At 32.5% G+C, this 16,324-nt stretch overlaps 1 protein-coding gene across 3 annotated transcripts in view; it reads left to right on the forward strand.

Moving 5' to 3' along the window:
• LOC143054140 (uncharacterized) overlaps positions 1-14,199 on the forward strand; it is a 53,327-nt gene extending 39,128 nt beyond the window's left edge. For all 3 annotated transcript variants that reach the window (XM_076227051.1, XM_076227052.1, XM_076227053.1), the window contains 6 exons: positions 5,087-5,398; positions 6,357-6,776; positions 8,174-8,352; positions 9,651-10,886; positions 11,539-12,018; positions 13,627-14,199. In XM_076227051.1, coding sequence (XP_076083166.1) covers positions 5,087-5,398; positions 6,357-6,776; positions 8,174-8,352; positions 9,651-10,886; positions 11,539-12,012 — 2,621 coding nt within the window. In that variant the 3' untranslated portion in view covers positions 12,013-12,018; positions 13,627-14,199. The remainder of the gene's footprint in view (positions 1-5,086; positions 5,399-6,356; positions 6,777-8,173; positions 8,353-9,650; positions 10,887-11,538; positions 12,019-13,626) is intronic.
• The last annotated feature ends 2,125 nt before the right edge of the window (positions 14,200-16,324 follow it).

The following is a 16,324-nucleotide window of genomic DNA, read 5'->3' on the forward strand; positions in this document are numbered from 1 at the left end:
CTCAATTTATCCAAAAGTTTTGAAGTTGCACATATGGAGTAGGGCAAATTATGAATCTTTATGTAGTTTATTATCCCAAGAGATTTTGGCTAAGCTGTCAAAGAACAAATGTATGAAATGTTTAATGGCAGAAAATCTCTAAAGACAAGTAGTTTAGATTTCCCAAATGACAAAAGTCGTAGGAATATTGTTTGTCGTCAATACGTAGTCAACTACGTCAGTAGTCTTAAAATAAGTTCCACTGTTCATGCTGTTGGCGACAATTTTAAATTATAAGACGAAGTTTTTGTTTCTTTTCAATTTGGAGGCAGGGGTTCAAATTAGCGGTTGTCCGAGATATGCGACCTTCCACTTTTGCAGTCGGACTTTCGACTTGGTTACTAGCTCTACGCTCGACATGCCCGACTTGAGAGGAAATAAAAAAATAACTTTGCAAACCTTTTTACCAAAGTCTCCTAATAAACGATCTCAAAACTTGTTTTTAGCATTATTATTCATGACAGCGATGTTCATTTTGTTCGACCGCTAGCTTTATACAGAAAATCGCCGACAAATAATGTTTAAATTCGAGTAAAATCGTATCTGACAAAAACAACATTGAAAACAAAATGGCTGACATGAGAAGAAAATTACAATATCGGATCCGATTCCGGAAGCGGATTTGGGTAATTCCGGGTTTTGGCGATTAATTTTTAAAAAAATCAGACAGATGACAAAATACATCTTTGCATGGTAAATAAATATAAACACTAGAATTGAAAACCAAAAGATACATGTAAAAGAATGAAAACAAGAATGTGTCCAAAGTACACGGATGCCCCACTCGCACTATCCTTTTCCATGTTCCATGGACCGTGAAATTGGGTAATAATCTAAGTTGGTATTAAAATTAGAAAGATTGTACTATAGGGAGCATACTACTTTGTTCTAAGTTTCAAGTTGATTGGACTTCAATTTTATAAAAAAATTACCTTCACCAAAAACATTAACCTGAAACTCCCACTTTCATTTTCTATGTTTAGTGGACCGTGAAATTGGGGTCAAAGTCTAATTTGGCTTCAAAATAAGAAAGATTATATCATAAGCAACAAGTTTACTAAATTTTAAGTTGATTGGACTTCAGCTTCATCAAAAACTACCTTGACCAAAAACTTTAACCGGAACGGACGGACGCACAGACGAACGGAGCCACAGACCAGAAAACATAATGCCCCTCTACTATCGTAGGTGGGGCATAAAAACAGAAAATATTTTGTACTGAAACTCAAAATTACTTTTGGACAAATTTTAATGTCAAAATCCAATACAATGTGAGTATTTGTGACAGCTGGGAACAGTATATCTAACAATATATATGGTCCTCGTGACAGTATAAATTTTCTTTATCAGTAATAAATGTTGGTAAAGCAAGTTAGATGCTTTTAAAGTGTAAACATATTACTGCAATTTCAATGGGTATTTTTTTTCTCAATTTTGATGGGTCAGTTAAAATAGCTGGAAGTTTCTTATTTTACACATATAGTGCAACTAGATTATGTTATACTCTACCCCCTCCTGTTTAATAACTTTGAAACGGATGAGATCCCCACCTCTCAACCATATACATTCATGTATGGGACTATATAACTAATCAAATGAAATATAGGTGAAGTCCCTAGGGTCTCCCCCACCCCCTGCTTTAGAACTTGGAAACAGTCGAGATCCCCACCCCTCAACCATATTTATTCATGTATGGGACACTATAACCAATCAAATGAAAAACAGGGGGATTCCCTGGGGTTACCCCACCCCTCCTGTTTGGGAACTTTGAAACAGTCGAGATCCCCACCCCTAAACCATATATATTCATGTATGGGACAATATAATAAATCAAATCAAATATAGGGGGAGTCCCTGTGGGTCATCCCACCCCGTCTGTTTGAGAACTTGGAAACGGTCGAGATCCCAACCACTAAACCATATATATTCATGTATGGGACAATATAACAAATCATATGAAATATAGGTGGAGTTCGTGGGGCCACTCTGCCCCTTCCTGTTTGAGAATTTGAAAACGGTTGAGATCCCCACCCATAACCATATATATTTATGTATTGGACAATATAACAAATCAAATGAATCATAGGGGGAGTCACTAGGGTCACTACACCCTCCTGTTTGAGAACTTGGAAACAGTCGAGATCCTCGCCCCTTAACCATATATACTCATGTATGGGACTAAATAACAAATAAAATAAAATATAGGGGAGTCCCTGTGGTCACCCCACCCCTCCTGTTGTTTGAGAACTTGGAAACAGTCGAAATCCCCACCTTTAAATTAAACCATATATTTTCATGTATGGGACAAAAGGACTAATCAAATGAAATATAGGGGGAGTCCGAAGGGTCACCCTACCCAATCCTGTTTGATAACTTGGAAACAGATGAGATCCCCACCCCTCAACCATATATATTCATGCATTGGACAATATAACAAATCAAATGAAATATAGGGGGAAGTCCTCCACCCCTCCTGTTTGAAAACTTGATAACGGTCGCGATCCCCACCCCTAAACCATATATATTCATGTATGGGACAATATGAAAAATCAAATGAAAAATAGGGGTAGTCCCTAGGGTCACCCCACACCCTCTTGTGTGTGTTTTGAGAACTTATAGAAGATGAGATACCAACTCCTAAACCATATTCATTCCTGTTTGTCATTTCAAAAATATTGAATGACATACAAGGTCAATCTCATAGGCGTCACATATGCATATCACTTTGCTAGACCTATCACCTGTCATTTTATTTCAAACTTAGACATCATGGACGTGTGGTGAAGGTGGGAGTCATTTACATTAACTATGGACAGGTCAGTCAGACCTCACCATTGATCCCTGTAGTAGTAAACATTTGTCTGATTTGTGTCTCATACCTTTGTACTGTAGAACACAAACTCAGTTTTCTTTCCAGGGAAGCAGGTCCATTCATACTTTTACAAGCTCGTACTAAAGTCAACTTGAACTACTAACAGTCAACTAATACAAACAATTACGATCAACTAGAAGAACTGCAATCATTGCGAATTTGTACCAATGCTGACTCAAGACTCATGAACACGAAAAAAATATACTTGATATATAAGTTGCTATTGAAAACCTTGATAAAATATGAATTATTTGCCTTAATGATTAATTCATTAAATGAACATAAATGTACAATTATATATGCATGTTTAATGTTTGTTCTTTTAAATCTTAAAAAAAAATAAAATTGAAGCAACATTGCCACAGTTTTCATAATTATGTTTGCCTTGGTTTTTGGTTAACTGCCTACAGTGCTGACAGCGCTTTGATTATTAAGCAGTAGTAGAATTAAAACCACTGAACCACTTAACAATCTTTTCTGACAACTTACAGAAAAATGTCACAGTTCAAAGAAAACAAAACATCAATAATTTGTTTAAGTAAACTGACTCTTGCATATTGACAAGCGGAGGCATCTGTATCGCAAGGACATAAGAGTTAAATCACCGAAGAGTTTTAATTTGTCTTTAGATTTAAGGCAATATTTCACATATCGTGCTTTAACACGTGTTATTTATATTGTTTAGGGGATTTGTGAATTATGAAATCATGGTTCTGATTTAATACCTTAAACTTACCAAATTAGTCTTTCAACAATTTTAAATGACCATGAAGGGTGTGTATCCTGATGCATCAGTTTTGTCCATCACAATTCTTAGTAATAAAAGGCAACCTCAAGAATGTGTTGAGTTTCATATAAACATGATTGACATAAACGTGATAACAATGATATCAGTATCTTGACATTTGATACAAATGCAATGTCCTGACCTGTTAAAATAAAAATTGTTAATTATACCCCACGCAATTTTTGCGTCTGGTATTATATTCTTAACCGTCCGTCTGTCAGTCCGTCATTTCTGTTCTTGTCATCGCAACTTCTCTGAAACCACACAGAGTTTCATGAAACTTTGTTGATACTAAGGACATACAATGTAGACAGAAAATTATGATACAATTTTTCCCGTAGGAATTATGCCCCATTTGCATTTATTGGCCTCAATAAAGTACTACAACAGTTTTTCACCGCATGAAGTGCAAGTATTTTATAAATGAACTCAAATTTAAATAAAATACAAGACTACCAAAGGTCAGAGGCTCTTGACTTGAGACAGGTGCAAAATGCCGCGGGGATAAACATGTTTTGTGAAATCTTAACCCTGCTGCCCTATACATCTAGCCAATGAAGAGTAAACAAACACACAGCAATATGCACAGTAAAACTTAGTTAAAAAAGTTCGAGTCTAGCAGTTACTGACATGCCTTCGTCATTTAAGAGTATTATCTATCGTATGAATATCTGAGAAGAACATAAACCGTATAATGCCAAGAAATGGTTAACGAATAAATGTGTTAATTTCCGATGCAAAGACCATATGGGTGAAACAATATTAATGCCAAAATATGCCATCTTTAATGACCTGACAATAGTATTGTAACTATATCCTTACTGAGTACATCTGTTCAAAAGATTGTTTACCTTTTGAACAGACTGTCGACATGTTTGTGCTTTTTATAGAATATTACTAGAAGGTAATGCCGATTTAAATTTACAAATTATGTCCTTTTACTGATAATAAAACTTAATAATTTTTTTCACCTTGGTGTTATAGTTTTTCAAAACTACACAGATTTCTTTCGTTAAAATCAAATAAGTTGATACATACACTATCGAATCCAACAAGTTGTGATATATAAACACCTTATAATGGTGACAAGGGAACGTCTTTATCTGAAACTTGATAGGTATAGACAACATCTCTTTCATCATAAATCTTGGTATTAAGCGTCCAGTTAAAGATATAGATATCACGATATAGGTAAGGACAGTGTTCATTTATAGTATTAGCTTTATTTAAAGTCAGGACAAATTTCTTTAATGTACATACTGAAGTCGTCTAGCAGGGCTAATTTGATCTTTACCACGTCAGTATTCATTAATATCGATTACACAAATAAGCAGCTGAGACATTTCAGTTTGTATACCATTGTGTTTTAAAGGTCAATATCATTTTAGATAATATAGTTCCAACTGAAATAAAACTAATGACTGATAAAAGATCTGTTCCTGTGTATCTCAAATTACTTGAGTCCGGCTTTGAGAAAAAGAGAGATGTACGTTTAGTCATAGTTGGGAAGAAAGGTGTTGGAAAAACATCTTTCATTAAAAGATTATTTAACGATGGAAAGCGAGATACAGGACTAACTTCATTTTTTAAAAGAAAATTGGGAGGACATAAAGTGGGTGTTACAAGCACAAACGGAATAGAAATTCATGCGATGAAGTGCAAAACAAAAGCTGGTGATTGCATTTGGAATAAATTAGAAGGTACATATATCTTAAACTGTTTCAGTATTTTATTTAGGTTTGAAACTGATTCAAATGAACAAAGCTTGTGTCAGTTTAAGTTTTTATCAAAAGACAGTCTATTGCAATATTTGGAGGGGACATTTTGACCACATTGAAGTTTTTATGGTTTTATAGTAAAATGTATGTCGAATTTATTACAAAGCCATTCAGTTACATCTTATAAAAATTATTGCTATTACATGTTTAAAATTAAGGCTTATTGATTTTGCTTTATGTTTGAATGATAAAGCAATGAAGCCTTTAAAAAGTGATTTTGGTAACATACATGTATGACCTATAAAATGTAAAGTATAGAGACCTTGAGACTTTTAAAATGAGATCCTTGGAGAATAAGAAGAAAATTGAGGTCTAAAACAAAGGGGAAGGTCGTGATAGATATGTATCAAAGTGCTCTGGTGAATTTGTAAAATAGTCTTCTATCGAATAAGCTGTTTGGTAAATTACTTCCTTATCATACATGTCATAGATCTTGGGTATTTTTATTTCCTACCTATAACTTTGACTTGAAATTAAGATCAATTTCAAAGGTCAATTAACATTCCAGTTATGACCTTTGCTATAACATCATACTGCTACGTGATAGAGCTATCAATTCTTTCGCATAAGATGGACAACATATGACCTTTTCAAGGTAAACCGAAAGTGAGAGTTTGTAAATCAGATGTAGCCATTCTGCACTTATAGTTATAATATTTAAAGGGAAAAACATGGAAATCATAACGTTTATGAACCCGTAGAAAGTCAGCTTTCAGTTTACACCTAAAGTATTTTATTATAGAAAACTATTTTTAACCGGAAGTAGCTGATCAACTCTGTTTTTACATTAATACACAATTTATTTCTAATTAATGTCACTTCTTCTTAAATTCATTATCAGCACAGAAAACACAAATAACAACTTTTTTTCTTACGAAAGGCAATTATGAAGAAACTGAACTCTATACAAGATTGTTAAAACCTTTCGAACAACAACTCATTAGTGAGCACAAAGCCATCTTTGAAGATTCAGAAGAAGGACCAGACCACAGGACAATAAAGGATATCACAAATGCTATAAGTTGTCCAGAGGACACTGAAGCTAAAATTCAACTTCAAGAAGACACTACATCTCATGAACAGCAACCAAACCTATCATTTGACATAGCATGTGAAGACATCAACGCCATGGTTAAGTCGAAAGTTGATTTGCATGGCAACGAGGAGTATGCCACATTATTAGTTTGGGATTTTGCTGGTGATGAGGAATTTTACTACACACATCAAACATTTCTCTCTCCAGATTCAATTTATCTTGTTGTAACTAAACTCGACGAGGCTGATAGCAAAAATGCACATGGTAAGTATTAATATGATATTTGATTTTATTACCTAAATGAAAATTTTGAGATACATAAAATTCTGTTAAGGATTATGTACCCTTGTGTCGATTCAATGCATAACAAATGGAAATTTTATAGAAATTCCACAGCCTGTCCCCCTGTACTCTCATATTTGGCAATTCGGTGATTGATATATTAATGGAATGCATTGCTAGCAATGATTTCGTTAAAACAATTTTAAACATTTAGATATTAGTCAAAACCAATACAAAAATGGACCAATTCTAGTACACCTTCTAGACTATGGTCGACTTTAGTGGAATTTAAAGGTTGTTTACTAGTTATCAAAAGTACCAGGATTATAATTTGGTACGCCAGACGCGCGTTTCATCTACATAAGACTCATCAGTGACGCTCATATCGAAATATTTATAAAGCAAAACAAGGACAAAGTTGAAGAGCATTGAGGACCAAAAATTCCAAAAAGTGGTGCCGAATACGGCTAAGGTAATCTATGCCTGGGATAAGAAAATTCTTATTTTTTCGAAAAATTCAAAGTTTTGTTTATCAGGAAATATATAAAAATGACCACGTTATTGTTATTCATGTCAACCTTGTGTGTTGTAAACCTTTTCTAAACAATTAATGCTAGCACATAATAAAAAAAACCAAATGAGTAATCTATGTTTTATTACAAAATTTCTGTACTAGAGACCCCGAATTTCTATTAAATGCAATTAAACAATCAATGATCCTCATTATCAGGCTTCAGGTGAACATACCATTCTGTATGAGCCATTCCCACATTCATTTCTAGTAAACTTTAAAGTAATCTTACGCATAATGACCATGTATGAAAGTAAAAATCTAGAGCACCAGGAAACTTAGTGTCAACATTTAAATTAGCACGTACAGAGAGCCGTGGTTTAGTGGTTAGTGCATCGGACTACTAACACAAAGGTTCCTGGTTCGATTCCCGTTCCGGAAGATAACGATAAATGGCTGACCAATGTTAAGAGAGAGCGATATCACTTGCACGGTAAAGACACCCTTGTAGATTTCGAAAAAGAGAAGGCAGCACTCGCAAAGTAGAAAGGGATTACTATAAGTTGCAAAACTTGTTTCCCAATTCACTTTAAATAAATGTGTTTAAACTAAACTAAATGAGCATGTTAAAATGTGTGATGCCTTTTTACATACATTGCGTTTTCAAATTGTATACATAATTGTAATTTATCAATAGAATATAATGTAACGTAGAGCAGAATATTATAAGGGAGCAATAGCTCACAGTTGAAAGTGTTAACCTGCTTTAGAAACAATTGAAATAGATTCTGCTATCAATACTGATTTGATTTAAGATATATTAATAAATTAAAAGTATATATGCTGATATGAATGCATTATTTTGTAGAAATGTTTCAGCTGTGGATGAACTCTATACATTGCTACTGTAGGCTTGAAGATCAGCACAATACACGTGAAAATAATGCTTGTGAAATGCATGAGAGCAAGAAAGAAGATTTGCTAGATCCACCAGTGGTTATTATTGGTTCACATAAAGACAAAGTCAGGCATTCGAAAGGAAAAAAGGTTTGTAAGTTTTATCTATGAATATGTATAACGGGAGGGAGATTGCTTGATTTTCATATGATGAAGACATAATCTTTCAAACAGTTTAATATATATCTGGATCTGGCATACAAGTAACTGCTAGTGCGTTGAAGACCCATTGGTGGCCTTCGGCTGTTATCTGCTTTTTGGTCGAGTTGTAGTCTCTTTGACATATTCCCTATTTCCACTCTCAATTTTCTATTTTGTTCAATATAAAGTAAGACATTTCTAGCGAAGGCAAACATAAATTGTAATCACGGAACACAGATTTGAGAATGCAGAAATGAACAAGTTATAGGTTGCCATGGTAGCTGTACCATGAATTCAATATAAAATCATTTTTTTAATATTAATAATTCATTTTTTAATATTAATAAATCATTTTTTAATATTAAGGATGTTTGCTTGTCATGTTTTGGATTTTTTGTCAGATTTTCGAAATCCTCTGGTTTTATCCATTTGAATGTCTTAAAAAAATTTGCCCATGAACCCTAATTTTCTTCTTTAAAAATCTTTTACATGTTCAATTATAAGCCATTTGTAAAAGTTTTATTTATTTTTAAGTAGTTTTTGAGAACTCTAAGTGGTCAATGATAAAGTTATGAAAAATCAAGAGAAAACATTTTCCCGCCAAAATTCCAATGGCTAATATCTCGAAAACAAGCACATTGACCCCTATATTTTTTTTTATTTTTTTTAATCCTCAATTGATCCCCTATCAATATATACTAGTTTTATGGAAAGTTATTTATTTTCAAACTGAGCAGCAAACATCCTTAATAAATCATTTTTTAGTATTAAAAAATAATTTTTTAATACTAATAAATGATCTTATTTTCTAATATTAAAACAGGAATATTTGATATTAAATATTCAGGTTGATTTTTTTAATATTAAATATCCAGGTTAATTTTCAATATCAAAAAATACTAATAAAAACGCCACCTATGTACATGATATATAAGAGTTGTTTGAGCGTTTTTATATAAGATGACCATACATTACTGCAAGTAGGTGAAGTAGATCAGTTGAAAATATGCATAATAAAAACATCGACGAAACACCTGCTTTTTTTAGACCATTTCACAAAAAACCCATATATATACATATGAAATGATTTATTGCTCTCATGTGTAGTTGACCATATCATACCGTGATTATGATCCGTTTGTCTTTTTTCTATTTTAGTCGTGGCGTTGTCAGTTTATTTTCAACTTATGCGTTTAACTGTCTCTCTGGTATCGGTCGCCTCTCTTTTATAGACTAATTTATTGTAGATTGAGGTTAAATGCAAGAAGCGGATTGAAAGCTTTGTGAAAGATGTCTCGGCTGATACCTGTAGACATATACGGTCTGAATACTTAGTTTCAAATACAAAAGATGATGATAATGAATTCCAGAAAATTAAACAGGACATATTAAACATAGCCAGAGAAATGAGATCATGGAATAAAGACTACCCACTAAAATTTATTCAGCTTGAAAAAATTCTCCAAAAGAAGAAGATGGAGTTACCAATTCCAATTATGACCTTTCATGAACTTAAGAAAATCACTATTGAAACACCTACAGCAATGAATGATGAAGAACTGATTTTGTTTTTAAAATTTCACCATGAAATCAGAGCTTTAGTTTATTTTGGGGATCTTCCCGATTGTATCATTTTAGATACACAGTGGTTGTCTAATGCATTTAAATGTATAATAACAGCAGAAAAATTTCAATTAGATGTAGGCAGACATAGAATGAAGGAAAAATTACTGGATCTAAATTTTAGAGGAATTCTACATACTGAGGTTGTAGAATACATATTTAAAGATGAAAGAAACATTTTGTCTAAACATTATAAACATAAAGATGATATCCTAAATATTATGGAGAAATTTGATATTATCATTCCTGCAACCAGAGACAGCGCTGATGACAAACCTTGCTATTATGTACCTTGCTTGGTCAAAACTAAACCAGAATATGACATATATGAAATGTTTAATGTGAACATTGAAACCTGCCAGAAATCAACCTGGTTATGTTTTAAGTTTAGGTTTTTACCACCACATCTTATTAATCATTTGATTGCTTCACTAAGTAGGAAGTATAAAGTAGCGGAAGTGGATGCACCTGGACAGGAGAAAAGTCAAAGTGCTCTTTTCAGAGGTACTGTTGTCTTTGAATTGCAGAAGACGACAAAGTTAAGAAAACTACTTTTAATGACATGTCCAAATATTATTCAGATTCAGATTTTGGAATTTAAAAAAGAAATTAAGAGAGGCATGTACAAATACATTGCTGCTTTTGTGACTGAGGAAATAAACAAGATTATAGTTACAAGATTCCATATGTCAAATGTAAATTTTGAGAAAAAGTGGGAATGTGGCGTTAACAAACCAGAGTCTGATAGAGGATTGTTTGATTTTAGTGAAGAACAAATTACAGCATATTATTGTGGGAAATGTAAAACAACCCACAACTTTACTGATGAATGGTCAGATCTACAAAATAACGCACTTTGTGTAAGTAAATTATTTGAATTAAGCATAGGAACATTTGCTTCTAATTATCTCAGGAGAAAGTCACAGAAGACAACCTGTACGTTTATTTAGCATTAGACAGCATTGACATCATTAACTGAATTTTTCATATCTTAAAAGACATCAAAGGAGGGAGGTCTTCCACAAAAGTGTCACTGGTATTGGTCAAATCTTTTGGAATGTCTAGTATAGCAAAAAGGTGCAATGCCTTGGAGGCAATTTATCAATTCGAAGAAATTTATCTGTCAATCGGTCATACATAGTCATCTTCTCTTGAGAAGTTTGTAACAACTGTTTTCGGATCTTTTGTCTCATATTAAGAATTAACAAGTATAATTGTCCTAACAGTGCACCTTTTATTTCTTAAAAAGTATTGGAAAGTTATACATCTTGTGTTTGTAAAAGAAGTTATTCCTTGGTTAAACTTATGAAAATTATTAATTGTTTATAAAAAGATGCATTGCAAAACGAACATTATGTTTGGAATAATCTTAAGCTTGTTTTAGTAAAACAATAGGAAAATTCAAATAGCATAATAGGGAATGAGACTGTCTTCTATATAAGGCTTTTCTGTGGTATGTGTTCAACATCTACTTTTTTACTTGACTTTAGAATACTTTGAAAATCCTTTCAGATTACCAAGGAAGAGATGAATTTTACAAAAATGGGAATGATTGTGCTAAATATTCTTGCTGATGTTTTATATGATCTACTCAAACAGTATAGAACAAATCTGCCTCCGAGGAGTGACTGTGATATAACATACTTGTACAGTGAGCACAGGAAACTTAATAAACACATTCCTAGTTATTCGTCTTCTCGACGACATGGACCATGGGGAGGGAATTGGCAAGATATTAAGATTTCAGACACAGCTACTGGAGATGATATTGAGCGCATACGACTTACAAGGAATGAACTACAACACTCTAGGACATTCAATCTTGATGATAAACGTTTTAATGAATTGTGCAATATAATAGATCATCTTTTACAACGGTTTGACCAACGCATCAAACCAGCAAGCCTGTACACAGATAAGCTAAATGAAACATTGGCTAAGACTTGCTCAGACGATGAAGTGATATCAATAGAAAATGAAATATAAGATCCGGTAAGTCTTTCGATCATATTATCTATTAGTATCTGTCTATCTATAATACATCTGTGCAAAGCTGTTTTGGCCAATTTACAGCTTATCTGTGTTAAAAGACCATGTCAGGTTGTTTATTCAGGGATTTGATTTATCAATAACATGGTAATTGTTGATAAGAATGGAAAATAGGGGTAAACGGCAGTAAGACAATTTGAAAAGCGTAGAAATGATCAGCAGATCAAGTTTAATCTCCTTCAAATTTCAGGGAAATCTATTTTATGCCCCTGAAATGTCATTTTTGGGAGGCATATTTCACAGTTCGTTCTTGACAATGAAAATAGATATTTAAGCACAACTTTGTTGATAGTGAAAATGTTTTTAAAAAAACAATTTTCTTTCATCAATATTATGTTCTGAAGACAATAAAACTCTTTTTCTTTTTTCATTTTTTTGTCTTTCGTAAGTCTTAGAATGCGAGAATCGAATATGGATAACAATCCGGCCGGGCGAAGGCTTAAATATTTTTGTACATTTGGCAAAACTTGAGCAGCTACAGGGAAACTTAAAACAATAATAATAAAAAAAATTATTAGCAATAAAAGATCAATACAAAAAAGATCTTAGTGAGAAATAAATGCAAGTTTTATATGTTGGAGAGTGGCCATTTTTGAAAATTCAGATAGTTCCAGTAGAGCAAAACAGACTTGTTTAAGCCTCTTGCATGAAATTGTCATTTTCAAAGTTATAAAAAGAGTTAGACATCAACTTCTCCTGGAAAAAATGATCATCATAATATTGATTCTTGCGGTTTTCCTTCAACACAAAAAGAATGTTGCATTGCATAAATTCTTTGCAAAATGCAAGATGAACGATACAGACTCCTTAGAAAATTTAGTACACGTGTTTGTTAAGTTTGAGTTTAGATTATTTGGCCAAACTGATTAAGGTCTGTTTCATTTAGTGTTATCAGTCATACAGTCAAACTTTAATGTTGCCTATTTCGTCCCCATGCGACAGATTTAGATTAAAAACAATGCTTCCTTGTGAATTTAATGGAATGAATATGCGACCCCCTGTACACTAATTATTTGACTATTTAAGGACTCAAAACGATTCAGACGAAATTCACAATAGTCTCCCATAAAGAACAGTGTAATTTTTTGAAAAGCCATATGTTTATCCTATATCAACAATAGTTGTTCATCGGCAATCATATCACTGTTGTACTACAGTTGTTGGCAAGATACGGATTATTTTCCTCTCATACATTTTATGATGTATAAAAATTTCCCGTTTCCATTTTTAATTCTATTCTTGAAAATATTTAAGTGGAAGTGAATATATTTTAGTAGCGATAATTTTTTTTGTTCCAAATGACAGAAGTCTTAGTTCATTTTAATGTCTTCATATCATTATTCTTAAATTACATGTCGGTTGTGAATTTCGATATCAAATTTTATTATTTCTTTTATAGGTTATGTTATTCTTTGTTGGAAAAAAATGTGTTGCATTCTAGATGCCTCTATGTTTTTGTTGTTGTTTGGGTGCTGTTTCATTGATGTATTTACAACAAATATTTAAATTCATATGATACCATATTTTTATCAGTTAACACTTTCATTTCAGTCGACACAGAACTCAGATCCGACTATGCAATTTGCATGCAAGGACTAAAAAGGAGATAGCAGAAACAATACAAATGCAAATTCAACGATGAATGAGATCAAGGACGATAACAAGCTTTAATATTTAGTAAATGACCTCTGTATGAGTAGAAAAAAAAAAACTACTAGTGGTTCATTTCTGAATATACTATTAAGATGTGCAATTGTGTAAATATCGATTAGGCGTGGTTGCAGAACAGAAAGGGGAAAGAACATGAACAACATTTTTTTTTATTTCTATAATTTTACTAATTTTGAATGTTATATTATTTGACATTGTTGGAAGTATTGATTATAATTGTTGAGTAACTACATCATCATTGTAAATAATGTGACTTCTAACAATGAAATTGTTTTTTTTTGCATGCATCAATTACTTGAATTACCCACCTCCCTTTCCAAAGATCTAATAAACTTATATTATTAGCAATATGAACCTGTAACCGATTACTAAATTTCCTCACTATTTATCAAATGTTTTAAAAGTCATATTCATTTAGCATGTTTAAATATAAAAACTCATCAAATATGCTTATTTGCAATATATCCTGTTTTGATAACAAAAAATCGAAAAGATCGATAATTAACTCGACTTTTAACAGATGGCTTGTGCACTGGTGGTAAGCGGATGGTCGTAACTTAAAGTTACGACCATCCGAAAATGGGAGACAACTCCAGGGATAAAATTTTCTTTTCCGATTTTTGTGCAGTAAAAGATTTATTTCAGCCAAACCGCTTGTCTCATACATACTAATCGTCAGTGCGTTGATATTGCAACAAATAGTTATCAAAGGTACCAGGATTATAATTTTGTACGCCAGACGCGCGTTTCGTCTACATAAGACTCATCAGTGACGCTCATATCAAAATATTTATACAGCCAAAGATGTACAAAGTTGAAGACCATTGAGGATCCAAAATTCATAAAAGTTGTGCCAAAAACGGCTAAGGTAATCTATGTCTGGGATTAGAAAATCCTTAGTTTTACGAAAATTTCAAAGTTTTGTTAAAAGGAAATTCATAAAAATGACCACATTATTGATATTCATGTCAACACCGAAATGTTGACTACCTGGCTGGTGATATCCTCGGTGACGAAACGTCCACCAGGAGTGGCATCGATCCAGTGGTGTAAATAGTTATCAAAGGTACCAGGATTATAATTTTATACGCCAGACGCCAGAATTTCAAACATAAAAACAGTCCAATTTTCGTAAAATTGTCATCCAGTAATTCGAGCATGATGGTCGTAACTAAAACAACAAAAATGTTTAGGATGGTCGTAACTCGTTATGAAATAGGACATAATAAGCTTAAGACAAGTCAAGTTTTTTAGATGTATATTTTATTATATGAATATTTTATAGGATATATTTGTGAGGTTGATTTCACCAGATGATAAAAACTAAAAGGAGTGAAGAGAGGGGTACATGTAAAGTGCGAAACAGAAGAAAATTAGAAAGAATCGAGAGAAAAAAAACAGAACACTAAATGAAATGACCAGTCACTGTTGCTTAAAATATAATGTATACAATTAACCAAGAGGCAAATAGTTATAAGCGGTTAAATTTATCATCAAACTAAATTTCTCAAAGGTAGAGAATACATTTTAAAACAAGAAACACAGATCTTGTAATTTATAAAGTAAAATCACAAAAATACTGAACCTAATGGAAAATCAATTCGGAAAGTCCATAATCACATGGCATAATCAAATAACAAAACACATCAAAAACGAATGGACAAGAACTGTCATATTTCTGACTTGGTACAGGCATTTTCAAATGTATAAAATGGTGGATTATACCTGGTTTTATAGCACTAACCCTCTCACTTTGATGAAAGTCGCATCACATTCCGTTATATTTACAATGATGCGTTAGCTAAACAGACACAATAAATAAAATAGTCAAAATATGGGTACAGCAGTCATCATCATGTAACAACTTTAAAAGGAACAATTTAACAGGACACAAAAACATCTATCTACAAACACATTCAATGATTTGCGTGTCTGACGTCAGAAAATTTTATACGTCACATATATTTGTCGTTCAATGTACATACAAACCATTTTAAAATTTCACATAGGCAATGTTAAATCCACCATTTTCTACATTTGAAAATGTCTGTACCAAGTCAGGAATATGACAGTTCTTGTTCATTCGTTTTTGATACATTTTGTTATTTGATTTTGCCATTTGATAATGGACTTTCCGAATTGATTTTCCTCTAAGTTCAGTATTTTTGTGATTTTACTTTTTAGCATACAGGGTTAGAAAATCAAAAGTATGTAGGAATAAATTTCAGAAATAGACCGAGATTTAAAATAGTACAAAAATTATATAGAATTTATAAGACATATGCAACTATTCCAGTCATAGTTACGTTCGATAACTCTGCATGTTACTGGTTTAATAAGGATTATGTAAAATTTACTGGTTACCCGATGAATGATTTAAAGAAAATTGAACAATAATTTATTTCACCTTGGTTATTTAAATTAATATCCATTCGAGCTCTTTTTTTTATAAATATAAAATAATGTCGTAATAAATTGCATCGAGAACACTAATTAATCTACATTGGTATTATTATTATTTATTATTCAAGTATAATGTCAAAACTTACATCGTGATTAGGTGGCCATGTTTATTTTC

The sequence above is a fragment of the Mytilus galloprovincialis genome, chromosome 12, assembly GCF_965363235.1.
Source record: "Mytilus galloprovincialis chromosome 12, xbMytGall1.hap1.1, whole genome shotgun sequence".
Taxonomy (NCBI): domain Eukaryota; kingdom Metazoa; phylum Mollusca; class Bivalvia; order Mytilida; family Mytilidae; genus Mytilus; species Mytilus galloprovincialis.